The sequence below is a fragment of the Nelumbo nucifera genome, chromosome 3 (genome assembly GCF_055504915.1).
Source record: "Nelumbo nucifera cultivar China Antique chromosome 3, China Antique-T2T, whole genome shotgun sequence".
In the NCBI taxonomy this organism is placed as follows: Eukaryota; Viridiplantae; Streptophyta; class Magnoliopsida; order Proteales; family Nelumbonaceae; genus Nelumbo; species Nelumbo nucifera.
The window spans coordinates 17,228,542-17,248,681 of NC_142651.1; the positions used below are offsets into that span (position 1 = coordinate 17,228,542).

At 36.8% G+C, this 20,140-nt stretch overlaps 2 protein-coding genes and 1 non-coding gene across 6 annotated transcripts in view; 1 reads left to right on the top strand and 2 right to left on the bottom strand.

The window, feature by feature from the left end:
* Positions 1 to 2,432: 2,432 nt before the first annotated feature.
* Positions 2,433 to 6,574, bottom strand: LOC104598956 (14-3-3-like protein GF14 iota). Its single transcript, XM_010261277.3, has 7 exons — positions 6,386 to 6,574; positions 5,294 to 5,600; positions 4,832 to 4,919; positions 4,599 to 4,708; positions 4,330 to 4,478; positions 3,003 to 3,049; positions 2,433 to 2,859 (listed from the first exon to the last, which is right to left on the bottom strand). The coding sequence occupies exons 1-7, from the start codon at positions 6,456 to 6,458 to the stop codon at positions 2,854 to 2,856; spliced, it is 780 nt and encodes a 259-aa protein (XP_010259579.1). The 5' UTR covers positions 6,459 to 6,574; the 3' UTR covers positions 2,433 to 2,853.
* Positions 6,575 to 12,218: 5,644 nt separating this feature from the next.
* Positions 12,219 to 12,291, top strand: TRNAA-UGC (transfer RNA alanine (anticodon UGC)). Its single transcript has one exon. It is a non-coding gene; the product is annotated as a tRNA-Ala (tRNA).
* A 1,658-nt stretch (positions 12,292 to 13,949) lies between these two features.
* Positions 13,950 to 20,140, bottom strand: part of LOC104598963 (uncharacterized) — a 62,972-nt gene continuing 56,781 nt past the window's right edge. For 3 of the 4 annotated variants that reach the window (XM_010261287.3, XM_010261297.3, XM_088901973.1), the window contains 3 exons: positions 18,364 to 18,498; positions 15,086 to 15,154; positions 13,950 to 14,331 (listed from right to left, as the gene is read on the bottom strand). In XM_010261287.3, coding sequence (XP_010259589.1) covers positions 14,059 to 14,331; positions 15,086 to 15,154; positions 18,364 to 18,498 — 477 coding nt within the window. In that variant the 3' untranslated portion in view covers positions 13,950 to 14,058. The remainder of the gene's footprint in view (positions 14,332 to 15,085; positions 15,155 to 18,363; positions 18,499 to 20,140) is intronic. The other variant, XM_010261315.3, reaches the window with a different exon arrangement.

The following is a 20,140-nucleotide window of genomic DNA, read 5'->3' on the forward strand; positions in this document are numbered from 1 at the left end:
ACCCAACAAAAAAATCCTTGTGAATTTGGATGAATAGTGATTGGCTGATTTCCATTTCGATGAACAGCATTTGATCTTTTTTTAATGACGCTGTGTGTGGTTGCAATATAAATAAATTTGCACTGATGCAAAATCATTGCAGTGCAAATGATTTAAGTGTAAATTCTGATCTATTTTCATTTTTACTTATTTTGTTTGGTTATGGTACAAATGAAATAAATTATAACATGAAGCAGAATAAAGTAAAATCCAAAATAAAATTAAACAAGAATTTGCATTTTTTACATTTGCACTCCTATACATTTACACTAATGCAAATAAATTTGCACTGCAACCAATGAAAAACTTCTCACTAGTCACCACTGATGAATACCAGAATGATGTTCTTTGACTACAATGTTGTTAGACCAATGAAATTAGTAGATCATTGATAGACTCATCTTATAGTTTTCTGCAAAGAAAATAATTTAAAACATTATTTTTTTTATAACATTAGGACTTTTTTTTTATATTATTTGGGAAAAAATCCATAAATTTAACAAGTTTGGACCACCGATGCAATAATCCAAGTATCCAATCTATTAGAACAACTTATAAAAACTGTAAAAAAAAGGATGAATATTGAATAACAATTTATTAACCTCTTCCATATTAAAAAATTAGTAGCAACAATCATGATTGCCACCATAGGTCCATTAATAATATTCAAGGGCACAAAGATCATTCCACCTATGCCATCTGTTCATTTATGATACAAATTATTATGTCATGTATTTGTCACGTTATATCAATATTTAGAACATACGTGCTTTGTATTTTACGCCCAAAAATTTCTTTGCATTTCCAATGAGCTTAAAAACTATGATTTAAGCTCCAATCACCCTGTTACCGTACACCATCTCAAGTGCACAAACCTATATACATACAATAAAAAAACAGGTTCAACACTCCCACATCATACCAGCACTAGTGTTATCTAGATTTGCCACCTACAGCTACCCACAGAACACCACAAATATACCTATGATATTGGAAATACATGGCATCTGAAAATTTTGTGACAAATCAACCGATATCATAAATATGATAGCCAATCAGGTAGTGTTAATCAAAATTCATGAATGGGTTTTAATTGGTTAAAACTCTCATAGTTTTAATTGGTCCGACATCATAGATTTCCCCAAATATTGGTAATGAGCCTACACAAGAGGGAGTAGCCCTCACCCAAACCCCTAGACCCCCAATCTAAGTGTAGAGGGACTAGATCCCATGTCTCTAATACAATATGGCAACTTAAAAGGGCGAGCATGGGTTGGTTTGTTCGATTTCAAGGTTGATTTTGACCTTGGTGGTTTTAACTCTTTTGAGATTTTATATGAATTGTGTATAAAATTGTTTATATATACAATAATTAAATAAATTAGTATAATAAAATTAAAAAATATTTATTTTATTAATATATTATATACTATATATTATTATATAAATATATATAATATATAAATATATAAATAATATATATGGGCCATGCTGGGCTAGGCCATGCTGGCCCGCAAGTCATAGGCAGCATGACCCGCTCGGCCATACCGTGCCATGCTGGCCCATGGACCTAAAACCTCAGGCCCAGCATGACCCACATGATCATGCCGAGCCTGGCACGGCTAGCATACCGTCGTGTCGGGCCGGTCTAAGTTTGTGTTGAGACATGGGTGACACAACCCGATTTATTATAATCATTAAGTACTTGAATTCAAATAATCACATTCTCAAAGTATTTTGGAACTTGTTTTAAAGAAAGTTTGATTCCAAGCTCGATTCTACAAGGCCAACCAAGGCAATAGGGGTTTGGAATCGGAATTGGAATGGGCTATTCTGACTCCAAGTGTTTGGTTGGATGGAATCGGAATCCCATTCTAGTTTATGCTAAAATGGCATTCCCCCATTTGAGGGAATGGCCATTCCCTGCCCCTTCCTTGGGAATGAAATCCCATTCCTGCTGATTTTAATTCCTATTCTCATTCCTGCCTGAACCAAACAGACTATGGGAATGAACCATTCTGATTTCAATTCTGACTACGGTTCCGCCTATGAACCAAACAGACCCTAAGACTTTAAAACTAGAAACCCCACCTATTAATATATATTAGATAAATCAGTTTAAAGCCAATTTGAGGTTGATTCCATTCAGTTCCTGGTGAACCTTAGCCATTTAGTAATCCCCACCCCAATATCAATAAACGTGGCTTCTAACCATCACGCTAACGTCAAGAACTCAAAGATTAGCGATTTGGCTCACGATTATCTAGTTTTCTTTGGCCACTGTTCAAATTACGAACCTCTGAAACTTGTTATGAACCAACCATCGAATTTAGTTCACCATTGGCAAGTTTCACGTGCTTGCCACGATTTAGACGGGGACTTCGCAACAAAAATTTGATTGGCTATAGGAGAGAGAGATTAATTTCTATGAAAAATGAAAACGTACAATTTAGACATTGGAGAAAGAGAATCAAGAAACTAGAGACAAATAAACCAAAAAAAAAAAAAAAAAAAAAACAAAAAACGACGAACCCGCACCACCACAAGTCTACAACTCTCAGCAACAAAGAAGCTGCTTTTCTCTTTAAAACCAAAGGGGCAATGACCATGGGGAGAAAGAAAAGTTCAAATCAGGCCAGAGGTGCAAATCATAAAGAAACCTTAAAAAATTAGTACTGGCTTTTGTAACAAGTCTCTTCCACCCCACTAGTTTAAAAGTTGAAAACCACTGCTTGCATAATACCTTCAAAACTTTGAGAACTGAGTACCCTACTGATTATTGAATTGCGCCATGCAGAGCCTTTCAGGACTTAATCAGTGCTGCACAGCAAGTTGTCAATAAATTTCTTTCCAATGGAAGAAGATTTGCAGAATAATTGAATTCTCATTTCTCTTTTCTCCTTTGGTGGATAAATTCCTATTCACAATCATAAAATAAAATTAAGTAGCTAGGCGATGATTACCTCAGCTTCAGCAGGTTTGGTTTCCTCACTCTTACCCCCATCTTCGCCTGCAAAACATATTTGTACTTCAGTGATCAGTCAGATTAATTTAATTCCCATTCTATTGCTAATAGTTTTGCTACTATTATTGGAGTGGAATGCCACTCATGTGTCCCACACGAGTGACCAAAATACCAAAACACAGGTTAATGCAAACATCCAATGGTACCGGAGTTCTGAATAACAGATCCTATGTAGGTCATTCAACAGTTGCCAATTCCTAAATTGATTACAAGTAACCTCAGCTCGTTGTGTACCAAATAGTATGTATTATTGTGCCATTCTACACCCCCTCATTTGCTAAATGTGATTAGATGAATAATACTAACATCTCTGTTCTGAATGCCATTCTTTTTTCTTAGGCCAATAAAAAATGGGATTAGAAAGTATTGAGTAAAAAATAAATGAAATGAGAAATATGAAAACATACAAAAGTATAAAATATAAAAAAATTTGTAGAAAACATTTTGAGCACACACACATATATATATATATATAGAGAGAGAGAGAAATATAAAAAAAATGTTAAACAATTTGGAAACACATTATTTATTATCATAATCATCATAAAAAATTTCCACGTGCAAAGCAAGTGCACACTTACTAGTATATAGATAAACTCAGACAAATTAGTTTCCTCTTTATTGCTTGTTTGTTAAAACTGAAATAGATCACCTACTTAGAATTTTAGGATTGAACTACTTGAATCCAAGGCAGGCTGTTAAATTGCCTTTTCATTTTTACCCAATCAGCCAAAACTTGAACAGCAAAAACAAAACCCAAGAACCCCCAAAACAAGTGAAATAAAAAAGAAAAAACACAAGTCATCCTATCCCTTTTAATATCTCACCCAAATTCTACGTCACCACCTCCTTAAACAAACCAAATACCAGCAGTTTGGCAGCCCCCAACATCTAACCTCTTGTTAAAGTGCAAGGTCATTGCTCCATATAAGAAGTTGATATTCAAGCCATTTATCAGAGGCATGCCAGAATCCCTTTTGAGCCTTGCTCATATCTTAAGGTATATCTAGTTTTACTATTAGCTTATCATAAATGGATCAAACTGGTTAACGTTAACTGATGACAACAAGATTACCATAAAAAAAGTTGTTGACTAGAGCTTCTTGTTATCACAAATCTGCTTCCTTAAACCCAATGGTCCAAGTGCAAAAATACCACTTACCAGATGGCATCTGGACATGCAAAAGATACCAACTCTATTGACATAAACAGAAACAACATGACATTTTTTTTTTATTTTAATTTTTAAATGATCTGTATAATACCTCCTTCTTCAGGTAAATCAGAGGTCCAAAGGGTGAGGTTATCCCTCAACAATTGCATGATGAGGGTGCTGTCCTTGTATGATTCCTCACTCAAGGTGTCAAGCTCTGCAATTGCCTCGTCAAAAGCTTGTTTAGCCAAGTGGCAGGCCCTACAATATTCAATACACAGTTTTGCAACAAAACAGTAACAATAATCATCAGATAATGGAGGTAAACCAAAAACCAAAGGGGACCGGCTCACTTGATAGTTGCACTAGATGTGGAATTACCTTTCAGGGGAATTCAGTATTTCATAGTAGAAGACAGAGAAGTTGAGGGCAAGGCCCAGACGGATAGGATGGGTTGGAGGAAGGTCTGAATTTGCTGTGTTTGAAGCAGCCTAAAAAGGACAATGCAAAAGAAGGGATCAGGAGGTTATAGAAACATAAATTTACAAAGTAATAAATGAATGCCTTGTAAACATGCACTGAGCCATTGTGAGACTTAGGAGAGAGCAGCATGCCTGGTAGCCTTTCAATGACTGGTCAGAAGCGTCTTTCCTTTCTTGATCTGTCTTAAACTCAGCAAGATAGCGGTAGTAGTCACCCTTCCTGCATTTTTTTCGCATAAGAGACAACAGGGAAAGGGCTTTAGTTTCTTCTCCTAATTTAAAAAAAAAAAAAAAAATTATTCGCCCAGAATCACGAACTTCCAGTAAATAAATGGAAGGTCTCACCCTCACCCCTGTGCTGAGGGAGGACGAGTTCTCATCATCACATCCTGGCATAAGCATCATGACGCCAATACCATTTTCTTTTTCATTTTTCAAAAAGCTACATAATGTTACACGGACAATTTTCTAAGTTCCATACAATGAGGAATTTAAAAGTTACTTAAAACAACGTCCTTGGGTGTTTCAAACAGCAGACTGTGGGTTCAGTAATAAGCACCAAATTGACGAATGCAATGTATTCATGCAACTCACATCTTGTAATAAAAAACTGTTGACTCTCCGGAACCGGAAGAAGGGATCAGGTGTTCATCTATGATGGTCAAGATGTCATTGCAGATTTTGGAAAGCTCCTCCTCTACTTTCTGTCGGTAAGCCTTGATCATTTTCACATTCTGCTCATTTCCCTTTGACTCTTCCTTCTGCTCAATGGAAGACATAATGCGCCATGAAGCACGGCGAGCACCAATAACATTCTTGTAACCTACGGAAAGGAGGTTCCTTTCCTCAACAGTTAGTTCAAGATCAAGTTTTGCAACTTTCTTCATACATTCCACCATTTCTGTGTCATCATGTATAAAAAATAGATGTCAATAAAACCTAATCACTAGGTGTAAACTGAAAAACACAGTAACATGTTAAAACTTAAAGTGCTTTTGAATGCACAACGCATGTTCTCAATTATATGAGTTGGTAAATTTTTTTTCCACCCGTTGGCAGTCCATAATTGCATAGATATCGGTCCTTTTTTTTATTTTAATGACCACCCAAACGAAAACTACGATCCCCGTGTCCATGCAATTTATAACAAGTAGTTCGCCAATCAATGCATGAACTAGCAACGATCTCTCTTAAACGAGATAAAGATGAAATTTGAAAAAACGATCAAAGAAAAGGAAAGGAGACACTACGGCATTCATTATGATTCATCATGAAAACAAATCACATAAATGAAAAACACTATGGCACTTCATTGAAAATCAAAATATGTGGAATGCGAAACACGACCTTCATCAATTGAAAGTTGAAACATGCATTACAATCTAATCAAATTAAAACGGAAGAAAGACCTAAGCTTACTAAGACAAACGAACATTCCTTTCGACCACATTTCAGTGATTTCACAATAAAATCACTAACTAAACCTGATCCTAAATACCATATCAGGATCGTCAGAAGCCCTACATGATCGAGATCTAAACACGGTTCAATTTTAGAGATCAAATGCGAAAACACCGAAGGAACAAAATACATTATCAATTCAACAAAAATATAAATGCCGGAAGATAATACAGAACCAAACAACAATGCGACTAAAGCAAAGGAGAATGCAGATCAATATCCGACCATCATATCGCTCAGCCTGCTCGGCGAGCTTCGCCATGTAAACATGGGTCTCTCGCTCCTTTTCCGTCGACATTGCCGAGAGATCAAAGGAGGCGCGGCGCGAACAAGGGAAAGAAAAGTTGCAGACAAGGAGAGGAAAGGAGGGCTTTGGGGAGGAGAGATTGAAAAAATGAAAATAAATAAAAATTAAAAATATTTAAACGTGGAAATGGGCGCTTTATAGGGTTTCTTGCTGTTAAGTGTCGAACGAGTAGGACAACAAAGACTGGATCCTGATCGTCCGCTCCGGGGTTTGAATAACTACCCGAGTCGTGGGGCAGGAGTTTGCTACCAACAAAACACTACCAACAATGGTCCAACGGACCACTGCAGCTGTAGATCCAAACTCTGAATCGTTTTCAGTGTGCGACTGGAGTTGCCGGTTGGGACATGTTGGCAGTGCATTGTTGGTAGTAGATCCAAACTCTGAATCGTGATTGCTTGATTGGGGAGCAGCGGAAGTTTAGGTGAATTCGTTTTCGTTTCAGTCCTTCTAAGGAGATGTTTGGAACCGTGGCCGTTTTTTTAAAAAATTGTGTTATGTCTTCGGATTCATATAGGCGTTTTAATAAACACTCATGTATTTTATTATTTGGTCCAGTTGATTATTAAAAAATTGGGTATGCCTCGAAAATCGGGACCCTACTGATGCATGAAACACCAAATTATCGGTGAACCGTTTATCTCAATAGTTGACTGATGTGTATCCTATGTGGTGCTTAAAAATCGGTCTCGAAAAACATCCACGCTTCCAAACACCATGTAAATTTCAGCTTTACCGTGATTAACTTGAGACATGGAGAATTGGGGTTAACTTTGGCTGTTGGGGCCCAACAACATAGGCTATTGAGACAGTTTTTGGGCTGGGCACATTCTGGGTAATTCACTTATTCATGCCCATGCTTTGGTATTTAGTAAAAATAAATTAACATATAATTACTAATTTACCCATTCTTAGAATAACGTGGCATTCCCAAAAATTCTCTCAACAATAGAGGTTGTTGGCCCCGAACAGCTAAAGTTTTTATGGGGAATTGGGATCTTTGCATTCCTGCCCTCTACCTACTGGATCTGACACCGCACATCTCATCATGAGAATGGGATCCACCATAAAGTGGGACCTGCCATAGTGCCATGTATGAGATGTGCCGTGTGAGATAGTGGTAGATGGATAGACTGTGTTTTGTTAGAGGTGAACAAGGGATCCTTCAGTCCTATCCAGATCTCCTGCCAACAAAATGCATTCCAACCCTTTACCAACATGATCAAACACCATGCATTTCATGAGTTCAAATCAGGCCCCCACAAGTCGCACAACACATCCTCGCTGTATATTGGGAACATTTCTCATGATAATATCAGAAATGATGATGCCATCATCATTGAGAGATGTTGTGCAGCAGGATGCTGTGGGGAGCTGATTTGATCTCACATTTCATATATGGTGGGTCCTAGTATCATGGTGAGATGTGTGGTGTTAGATTACATTGGTAGAGTGTTAGAGCATGTTTTTGTTGACAGAAGATCCCAACTCCTTTCACAAGAGTGAAAGGAAGGGGAGATCCCCCCCAAAGTTTAGACTGCACTCTACCTCAGAAAACCCTAGCTCCACTGTACAGTTGGAGATAAGTGTCAGCTTGAAATTGATGCCAATTCACGAGCTGGTATGAGTGTTATAAGTGGAGCTGTTTATAATTTTGAATTGTTGCAGGCCTACGGTTCAAATCAGATTTCCCAAGTAGAGTACAATCTAAAAATCCCTTTCTATTAACATTACCACGTGTCTAATGTGCAGTTACGGACCCATATCTAAATGAGTCCCACTAAGGTGTTGTCAATTGTACCCATTCATCAATTTTAGCATAACCTTCTCTTCGAAATCCATTATTCATGTGATAAATTTGTGTTTGATTTTCTATTTAATTCGTGAAATTAAATAAGGTTTAATAGGATAAGGTAAAACTGTCCAAACTGACATTAAAAACCCTTATCCCGATCCTAAACCAGAAATATATCTACAATTTTAGATCCCAGAACCGAACCGACTGTTAATCGAAATACAACAATCAAAGTTTTCCCAGTCTAAGAGATTTAATTCAAGGGCTGCTTAATACAACAATCCGATCGTTCATGCAAGCTTAGCCACTCATGGTAACTAATGAAACATGCATAACAAAATACGATAAGAGTTCAAGAAGAAAAACCAGGCAGAAAATAAAACACTAGCATTGACTATCAATGCTTACCTGCGGCTACCATTCTAAGGTTTTTCTGAGTTAGGTTCGAACTTTGAACTAAGCCTAGTCCGGCTTGCAGCCCTACGGTCTACGGGTGGATTTACAATTGGGTTTCTTGCAGAAAAGAGCTGAATATCAATAAAAAGTAATACTTTTGTAAAAAAAACTAAAATAAGATAATTTTTTAAGAAAAATATAAAAAAAAGACAGGGATACTGTTCATCGTATTCTCTGCCTCTGTATTCATGTGAAGAAATGTGTGAGATGGTTCCACTCTACTTTTCCATGGACCTTATCTGCAATAAACCCTATCTGGATTATATTATGGCATGAATGATGAATCAACCGTACCACCACCTTCCTTGGGTTGAAGCATTTCGTGTTCGTCTGGAACTGCCATCAAATTTGGAACTGGGAGAGCCATGCCGATAGGGCTCTCCAATCCGCAGAGTGTGTGCTTCATGCGCCAAGGGAAGAAGGGTGCAATCCCACACGCCTTGGCAGGTGTATACGATCGTGGCAGTGTACTTCAGGGATGAATAAATCTTTCTGTTTCTGGGACTTGAATATCACTGATCAACTCATCATCATCGTCATCACTTGAAAAATGGTAGGCAGAAGAAGAAGGAACCCTCTTATGCATTTTCTTCTTTGAAGAAATTGAGTAAGAAGAAGCAAAGGCATCTGCTGCCAGGAGAAAATGGCGTATTATGAAACTCGGTGAGTGATTTCCTCTAGACTCCACCATCTCTAAACAAACCTTCATGCTCCAATCCACGCACCCCAAGGTTCATGCTATCAACAATATCTATGGACTCTGATAATGAGAAATTGTCGTCTATTACATCTGATGGCAAAACCTCATCGTCGTCGGCATCGGTATCGTCATCACAGTCCGTTGAATTATCTTCATCATCATCATCACAGGCCACTTTCGCTGGAGGACGCCATCGGCTCTATGGGAGCTTGGGAGGTGGTGGGCTCTCAGCAAGGAGGCCGCTTTTCTCAATGTCTTTGAGCATTCTAGGAGATCTCTCCCATGAAAATGGGATCCTTTTACTTATATCGCGAGCAATTCCTCGGGGATCTGCATTTGCGTCTGCATCGATGGAACCAGCTGCCATCAGACGCCTTGTTGATAGAAGCGGTGCATTGAAGTTCAAGCTGTGGCCATGACATCTCTCATTCGAACCCTCTTGATCCATAGCATAGAGCTCAGAACCGTGAGTCTGTGAGTCGGCAGAAACAAGTCAATGGCACCACCAACCATCCACTGAATTTGTTCTGACCATTCATTTGGGTAGCTGTGGCTCGCAGCGACATATGAAGATTGACTAATTAACATCTTTTCTTCCTTATGGATTTATCGAGAAACAACTAACACGAATACTCCATGAAACATAAAAGTATAGTGGAACCATCGCAGACTTTCTTCGCATGAATACAGAGGCAAAAAAGACGATGAATAGTATTCCTGTCCTTTTTTTGATATTTTTCTAAAAAAGTTATCTTATTTTAGTTATTTTATAAAAATATTACTTTTTATTGATCTTCAGGGCAAACGGTGGCCCTTATTGCAAGAAACCCTTTACAATCTACAATGACTTATTTTTTTCTCCGCATTTTTTAATATTAAATTATTAATACTCACATCTATGGTTCAAATTATCAATGAGTATCAGTTTCAGGGTCTCATTGAAAAGGCTAAATACTGAGAGTTGGAACCTTTTAGTAGGTTTAAACATTTAACATTAATTAACACCCACCCTAATGTATCTCTTTATGAATTTATCAAATTGAAAAAAATAAAAAAAGTAACAAATGCTATATATATATATATTTTGTAATAATCGTTGACACAATTAAGGTTGCGTTGGACAACATGACTGATCTGTGTTTGAAAACAAAAATAACTGCCACATCAGTAAAATTGTATTGTTTTTATTGACATGGCAACTGTTTTTGTTTTGGAAAACAAAACCAATTATATTATGAAAACCCCACTAAACATCTTTTGCATTCAAAGTATTAATACTTCATACTACACTTTGTTAGGAAGAAATGTGTATTGTTCAAAGTATCGAAACACCTGATAATACATTGGGTGTTACAGAGCTTCATAACTTATTTATTTTTTATTTTTTACTTTTCAAAATTGGTCAGGGGGCTGCTCTCAGGTTTGCCTACCCCCTGAAAATAGTCAAAACACCAAAAGCCTTTATTTTTCATATTGGGATGCTTGCCAATACAATTCAATATACCTGCTACTAAGGCTGTAAATGGACCGGTTTTGGATTGGACCCCATCCAGTCCAAAATCAATTTGGACGGACCAACAAGACATATTGGATTGGACCAATCCGGTCCAAAATATTTATTAGATTGGATTGGACCTGGTCCATCCGTAATAAATTTATATTGGATTGAGTTGGATTAAGCCAATATCTGGTATGTTGATATAAGATAAGAATATAGGTGTCAATGGACTAGGCTTGGATTGAAACCAATCTAAAACAAAATGAATTTGAAAAGATTGGATGGTCCAGACATTGAATTGGATTGGTCCAAAATGGTCCAAAATATTCATTGGACTGGATTGGACCTGGTCCATTTATAATAGACTCACATTGGACTGGATTGGATTGGATTGGACCAAATACAGTCCAATTGACACCCTTACTTGATACAATGTAGTGGATACAATATACATGATACAAAGTATATAGTGTCGAAATTTTGAACCTTGGAAGAGACTTAAAATGACTAGGAATATACCACAAAATACATGAGTGGAAATAGTAAGAAATGATTTAGCGTCTGTTTGGCATCGTTGTCGTTGCTCCAAAAAGCGGTGACACATCAGCGCCATGTTGGAAAAAACGGTGCTCAAGGAAATGCCTATTTGTTTTGAACTGTTCTTCTATAAAAAATGGTGCTCCAAGCCATGCCTTGGAAATCGAGAATGTGTGGTTTAGAGCAATGTTGAATCTGGCATTTCTTGGAGCTGCAACTCATTGATACTAACAGGGACATGAGGTGGCAGTGACAGGGACATGATGTGGCATTGGATAATAGGTACCAGTGTTGAAAACGTTTCCTAGAACATTGGTACCAAACAAAAAAACGTTGTTGTTACTCCAGAAAATGTCCTACTTGGCAGCAATGTTTTCCAAATAAAAAAAGACACTGAACTGATTACTTGACTGGTCCAACTGTCTGGTTTGAACGAATGGTCTGCTATGATTTTAAAAAATAAAAAAAATGCCAAAAACCATTGTTTGGGTCAATGGGTCTTTGACCAAATCAACGGTTTTTGGTCCAAGAACGGTTTTAGGGTGAAACTGAACTGATTACTTAACTGGTTCTCAGTCAATCAATTCGACTATTGATTTTCAAGACCATGAAAGAATGTGTTTTTTTTAAACTAATTCTCTTTGAGAGTATCCGGATCTAGTAGTGAGATGATCCAAATGTGCAGTTGTGATGGCCGTAAGGATTTTATGTTGAGATTTTAGATTTGGAATTGATAAATAAAACTTCTCACCATATTAAACAGATGGGGATGTAGCTCAAATGGTAGAGCGCTCGCTTTGCATGCGAGAGGTACAGGGTTCGATCCCCTGCATCTCCATGAATTCTTTTTTAAAACATGTGAATATTGGCTAACATTATTTTTTCCTTAGGCTAGAAAGAGTACAAATACAAATTGAGCCTTATAACAAACAGTGCTTGAAATTTAAATGCAGTTTGTTTTTTGAATGCGGAGAAAATAGTTCGTGAACAAACAAGAGATTTGTAGCAATCCTCGCGCTGCCATTCTTTAGTGCCAATGAAAAAAAATTTCAATCTATTTTTCATTATTCTTGATCTTGAACAAACTAAGAACTGTTAAATGTCATTGAATTTTGAAGCAGACAAAGTCATTAACTTGTAGATGAAGAATTTTTAGCTCCTATCTGGTCGGAGGAAACTTGTTCGACCAAATGCATTTTCCAGTTAAAATCTAGGGTTTAAAGATTTAGGATTAGGATTTATAAATTTAGGGTTTTTTTTTTAATACAAAAATCAAGAGGTGGTGAGACGAAAGCAGGGGAGCATGATAGGAACCAATGTATGCTCGTTGTAGATGGAAATTAATAATTGGCAAAAACACGGGCAATCCGGGAATCTGCAACTTTGCAGTTTCTTTCTTCCCCATTTTAATCCAAGTGTACAGTTCCTTTTTTTCCTTTTAAATCTCATTTGTAACTTGTAAGCATGGTTCAAACTTCAAAGTATCGATACTACTAACTTTTGGGATCTCTCATACACTAAATGCAAGGATTTATGACAAACGGCCATATTCAATGATTAGTACTCTTCTGAGTTTTGAGAAGTGACATGGATCTAAGCTTGAAGCAATTTCTATCCATGAACATTGTCCCTTTGAATCTCAGAACCACGTTTTCTTTCTGATGGATATACTTAGAACCATGTTTGTGAGGAACCAAAAGATCTACCTTCCAAATTTGAAGGTGCTATCTCAGTTATTTTATTATCATCAATGTTTTAAAAACTGACCTGGACCGAAACCATTCTGACCACCAATTTCTGGGTGACTGTCCTATTTGAATGAACAATCCATTCAGACAAAAAATAAAAAATAAAAAATGGACAAAAAATATTGAATGGATCGATGGTTCAACCGCCCAGATCAACGGGTCTTTGATCAATTCAACAGTTTTTGATCAGGGGCTGGGTTTAGCGTAAAATGGAACTAATTGCTTGGACAGTTACCGGTCTGACAATCCAACCATCCGGGTCAACAGTGGTTCAAAAACATTGATTATCATTTATTAATTTCTTTTCTTTTTTTTTGTTTTCCTTTAACCTCTTTTCTTGTGAGGTATTATAAGCATGTTCAACAAGTACTTGAAAATTTTTTTGACACCCGCCCCTTAAAATACCTCCAGTCTACCCTTAAAAAAGATTAAAAACCACTTTTGACAGTTGCCAAAATATTTATCAAGTGCTCATTGAATGTGGCTATTATATTGTGCCTACTTAGATCTCGTTCCCCATTTGTGCACTCCATTACTTAATTCAGCATTTCAGAACTGTGATTAAGGTTGGGTACATTTTGATGTAACCGATCCCTGAGCCTTGTGGACTTGTAGTTCATGACATCCACAGAAGCAAACCATTATTCCATGGTGGCTTTGCCGTCCAGTGCCATTTTAAGGGGCATCAGTTTTCTGCAGCAGTTCCCTTCCTGTCTACTTTGATATGTTTGATATGACTTGTCCGTCCATACTAATGGTAAGGTATATATTTCTCTCTGGGCATTAATAAATTATCATAATGTATTATACACTATAAAATAAAAGATTGTTTTTTTTACTTCACCAGTGAATCGAGCTTATTGTCTCAACCACAGCTTATAATCAGATCCCTTGTCAACGAACTTCTGCCAACTCCCTTCCATTTGATTCTCTTTTGAAGGGTTCCAATCAAAGTGGCCAAGCTTCATAACAAGCGTATCACCAATCTGAGCTACGTAACCGTCATTGTTTGCATGATATATCTTGACAGAACTCCGGCAATGGATCCCAGCCTGCCTCCGAGCATCAATCAGCTCTATCAGGATGTCGCGAAGGCCAAAATCATAGAAATGGTCATAAAATATCACGGGCTGCAAATACAAAATACCTTTGTTAACAATTGGTAAAGGTAGAAAATCCACGATCAGAGGTTCATTATACACAAAAGCTGACCAGTTCAGCTATAATTTAAATTTAACTTCGAAGGATGAAAAATACAATTATAAATTTCAACAGAATTTCAATTAGGTAAAAATTTCCATGGCATGATTGTATTTATCTTGAAATGTTGTGAAAAAAAATTATGGACAGAAGATAAAGCATGAGTCAAATGCAAACATCATTACACATGGGTTTGGTCATTCTCTGGAAGGTATGCATGTTACCAGGGCCATGCCAGATGATCGCATTTTTTTGGGTAAAACATGGCAGAATTAATGTCTTGTAACTACTAAATTTTGACATTTTCGACATGCATTAGTTTTGGACTGTGGCAAAAGTCTATGTAATAGAATCCCTTGAATTACCAAAAAAATTCCTCAACTGAGGAAACCAAAGAAGACGTGATCAATGCTTTCCACAAAATCAATTAACTCAATTGTCAGCTTGCTGGTTTTATGGAAAGCTTTTTAGATTTGCAAAACTAATGAAGCTTATAGGGCTTACATAGAGCCTAATGAAGCTGGTTAATTCACCAGGGGTCCTAATCCATAAAATGGAGTTTTCTTTTTCTTTTTCACTTTCATCAAGTAAACTGTTTTAATACTACGAATATGCATATGAAGAAAATAAATGATCAGGGCCATTCAAGAGAGAACAGCTAATCCATGGATAAAAAAAAATTACCGTTCCAGGATGCGTTAAAATGTATGCATATCCCTGTGCGAGCTTATCCCGTGGAAATGGCCAGTGTCCCTGAAATAAGAACAGAAAATCAACTTCATTGTCATTGGTGCTGGCTTTCCATGAAATTGCTGAGCTCCAGAAACTTTTTCCAACATAACAAATCCAAAGAGGTCAAGTCTTCAAGGCAGGAGGTGGATCCCAATCCCATAATATAGCCACATCAAAGACAATTACCCAACAGAGCCTAAATAGACTAGGGGAACATAGTCAAGATTGTTTAGGAGTAGGCAAAACTTGTATAATCTCCACACAAGTCACACAACTTGTGTATACAGGGCTTCAGTTGCATAGTTTCCAGTGAGCCCCATCATCCCTAGTTGTTACTAGAGCATCAAAATTGATTGGTCAATTTGAGGATTCCCATCAGCTAGATTATGACCGAAGGACAGGTCAATAAAATATTCCAAACTACTTGACATATGAACTTACCTGCCAATTTTTCCCCAGGTGTCAATTAATTGGACATCATCTAAGTCTGAGATTCAGATTGAAATGTTAAGATTCTACTAACAATTTGACTTTTACATTATGTGCTACCATTGCCTCAGAATAACTGCTGAGAATGGTGCCTTGCTTTCATGTATAGAAAATTGAGGTAGGACCCATGGGGATGACAGGTTACAGCAAAATCATGGTTTGAATTGCATGAATGACACCGATAGAAGGTTTGATGAACTAAGCTTGTTACCCTCATGAAAGTGGTCTTGCCAAACCCCATCCATACAAGATCATGATCACAGATACAATCCTGTGCAAAGATAAGATAGGTGGCTCTTGATTCATCCTCTAATCTATGAATCATCTCTTGAATGAATCACCCAAATATGTTGCATCTTTTTGAGCAGAAAGAAAAGATCATTCAATCAAAGACAAGTTCACAGACCAAACAATCTATAAATCATGTGTCATTATAAATGCTTAGATAAATACAAGGAATTGGTGAGAAAGAAGCAACTGAACTTTCAAAGGCTCAGATTCTCAAGTGGAGACGGTGATTAGCAGGACAGAGGCTCATGGTCAGATGGGCATGCAATAGAAAGGAATTTAGGGGCATCTCAGTCCAATATTTTTGTGATCAATGGAGGCAAATTATCAGTTTATGTTTTTTTTTTTAACTTTCTTTTTTATTATAAATGGTGTACATAGAGGCCCTTTTATCTCGAAGGGGCTAGTGTTGTAATTATTGAGGTGATTTCCCCTTTTTATTAATACAATTATACTTAAACATTTCGAATATATAAAATTGCACAATGATAATGCAGATTAACTAATATATCCCAATCTGATCAATGTATCTTAGAATCTGGATCTGCTTATTAGATGGGATTTAGATAATATCTGGGCCACGATTGATCTCTTAGCAGCTTCGATTTATTACTATAATCATCTTTATTATTGTCATTGTTACATCTACCCCAAGTGCTGCATTCTTGTATTTATCCCCTTGTATTATTAACTTATTTGCATCTATATTCAAATACAAGGAAAAAACACCTGAATTTGTTAGTGTACTCTGATGAATGAAATAATCTTAACTAAGTTATGCTGTTGTAATTTGGGATAAACTAATTGAGAATGCTGCATTTACAGTCTCGAACCAAAGGTAAAAGACAATATTTTCTGTATTAGGCTTACCAATGTGAATAACCTAAAAGCATGGGAGAAATCAATATGAAGTTTGAAAACATAATATAATAAATACCAAGGCACTAAAAGATGGGGACAAAGATGCACATGATCCTAAAAAGAAGTTGTAAGATTCTTGTCACATCCTTAAGAACTTTCCCACAATGTTCTATTTCTCTTATCTTTCAAACCAAAGATGACCTTGGACGATAGGAGCAAAGTTAAGAACGGATTGTAATAAACTTTCGTGTTTATAAAAGGAAAACATGAAATCTAAGGATAATTGCAAACAAAGAAAACAAGGGTAGAGTTGTATATGTTAAGAGAATAGACAATAAACACTTGTTTATTGCGACTCTCTTGAATCTGAGGAGACAGGACCCATATATAGTTCTGCCCCCTGCTTATCATGCCACCTCTACCACAATTCAAGAATTATGATCCACCAAAGAATGGGTCCCACCGAAACGTTGTCCATGCTAAAAAGCAGCACAATTAGATGAATTTTAGCCATTTGATTTGGGCCTATCTGTAGAGTTTCTCCTTAACCTTTAAGAGAATCACAAGTAATCAGATACCACCCAGGTGATAATTTTCCATTTAGTTGCTTATACCCATGGTTCAAAGTATTGATACTCTCGATCCACAAGAGTTTTGTCTATATCAAAACTCCTTTTTCTATCTGTTCGCCTGTTCGGTGCCAGATTTTGACAGGGGCATTGCATCGTCTTTTATACGTACAGAATTATTAAAACCTTATAACTCCCCTTAAATAGAGCGTATCAGGGACCCAAAGATACAATACGATACACCCGATATGAGGCCTATCGTATCAATACTTCGAACCATGCTTATACCATACCAAATGTCAGTGGGAGAAAATAAAGATGATGTCATTTCATGCATAGATTTGGAGCTGCAAGTCCAAGGAGATATTTGATTTAGAAGGTTGAATGGCAACATGTCCATTGAAAATACTCACAAAAATGAGTGTATGAGAGGTAAGGATCTTGATAAGGTAAAAGGACCATTACAAATGTTGGTTCTAGCTATCCAGGGTCTTAGGAGGGACCATTGCTTGGTGCAATGGTAAAATCTTGAGCTGACGAGTGTGAGAATGTGGGTATCAGTCTGAGAGCAGTCACTTTGTGCAAACAATTCCAAAGCTTAGGTTTTGAGAGGGTAAGACAAGGCAAATGCAGGGAATTTAAGATAGCACTAACTATAAGATTAAATCCAAGTCAATAGATGAGTTGACCATGTAAAATTAAGAACAATGAATGTGCAAGAAGAAAGAATATAGGACCACAATTTAGTTATTAGAAGATTTGACAGATTATAGGTGATGGCTGTGCAAGAAGTGGCTAGTTAAATGGAGAGTATGATTCTCAGAAATAGGGTTATCTATAGAATTAATGCTGAGGATGCTAGCAGTTTCTTGGTACTAATGAAACTGAGAAATTTATAATAGCTGAATGACAGGAGGGTAGAGCTCTCCTCATAAGGTCCTTGGACAAAATATGCACGAGTGGGATAAAGCATGTGGACATATGTACAACAAAAGTCATCTAGGTAGATGATAGAGAGAGAACCTGTGTTGATCCCGTATCATGGTTCTCTAAAAATGTGACAGCACGTGATGGCCACCACCCCATTACTCCTGTTGGTTTCCCTTGAGGGTCTATCAACCTCCAATATTGATTATGCAAAGCGGAATGAAGTATTCCCTGCAAAACAAAGTATTTCTGCTTATGAAATTTTACATTAAAAAATGCTTAGTAAGCATGAGATTTGTGCCATAGGCTATGAAATTCTGCAGTTAGAAAAAGACAATAACCATTTTAATTGACATCATCACAAATCCAAATTGGTCTACTAAATGATTGGTAAACAACACTCTGGAACAACCAAAAGAGGTTGAAAGGGTTTTCTGATGGCAAAACTTGTAGGCTCCATAATGGCAAGGCTATATAATTTCAAAGGTATTTAATCTTTCTTTTACAATGTTTCAATTTCTTGCATACTTCATTCCTTTTTAGCCATGTTCCATATTGTGGCTACTGGAAACTTAGTTCATCATCCAATCCTCATCCCAACCATGTGGGGCTGGGTGCATGAATCCCGTCTTGCCATTCTGTTCTGTTTAATGCCATATCCAATTGACCTAGTTTCTATAAAATTTCACAAATTTTGTTAAAAACTTCTATTTACCTCAAGCCTTGGAGCAAAACCAATCATTTTATCTCTTTACTCTTCAGAACTCCAAGTCAGCCAAAAAAAATATTGGACATCGTGCTTCACTTCCAAGCAGTGATGAACTGATGCAAATGAACTAATATACTGCACAAAGTATTCAAATATAGGGCATACACATCATAGGATTTTTTTGTCCTTAGAATTTATGTATTTAGGCTGAAGAACAGAAGAAGTAACATGATAGTATGATACAAAGCATATGGTTGGCTCTGAATATAGAATCAGAAATTACTACACTGACCTGCTAACCCTAGTTGAACTACCAGTTATGCAGGAGACCCCAGAACTTATCACCTCTTTGGATAAATGTCGAGGACATTTCTGATTTTCGAAAATTCGAGGACATTTCTGATAACTACTAGTAGAAATCATTCCTTCTTCAACCACCCCGCCCTCAAAGAATTCATAAAAATGTCCAAGGTCACCTTTCTCAATGTTTAAATACTTGAAAATTGCCAAAGGGAACTATTGGGCCTTAGTGCCTTATCTTTATGAAAGTCAAAAGTGATCTCTTATATTTCGTCCTTCTCAATCTTTCCCAAGTTGAGAACTTTCCAAGAAAATACTGTATTTTAATCCCTTCTTTTTTCATTAAGAGCCCATCTTAAAGAGACCTTAAAGTAGTTCATTCATAAGGGATTTCATGATCTCTTTTTATTCTCAGTCTCCCATCCTCAAGAATCTAGATATAGGCTTCCCTTAATAAGTTAATCAAAACCTAACTCAAATAAACTGAATTCAAACTCCTCTAGCAAGACTGATTAAGAAAGATCTAACTGAAAATTTCCTTTTGGAATCTTCCTTTCAAGAAATGTCATCTAATGTGATTAGGCAAAATAAGGTCATCTTTAAGCTTTTTTAACAAAAGTAGGTGCTATGTAATATCCTGGCAGAATATAGTAACCCAAACAGAGAAAATTTGAGGAATATTACCACACATAAGGAGACTCTATATAGCCTTGGACATAGAGAAATGATGAAACAAGTGCCACACCAAGTATCCTCCCAAACAATGTATTGAAAACTGGACTAGATGGTGAACTGTTGACACTGGCAGTTCTTAGTTTGAATGGTTTGTCAGCAACTCAGACCATTCAAACCATATAATGTCAC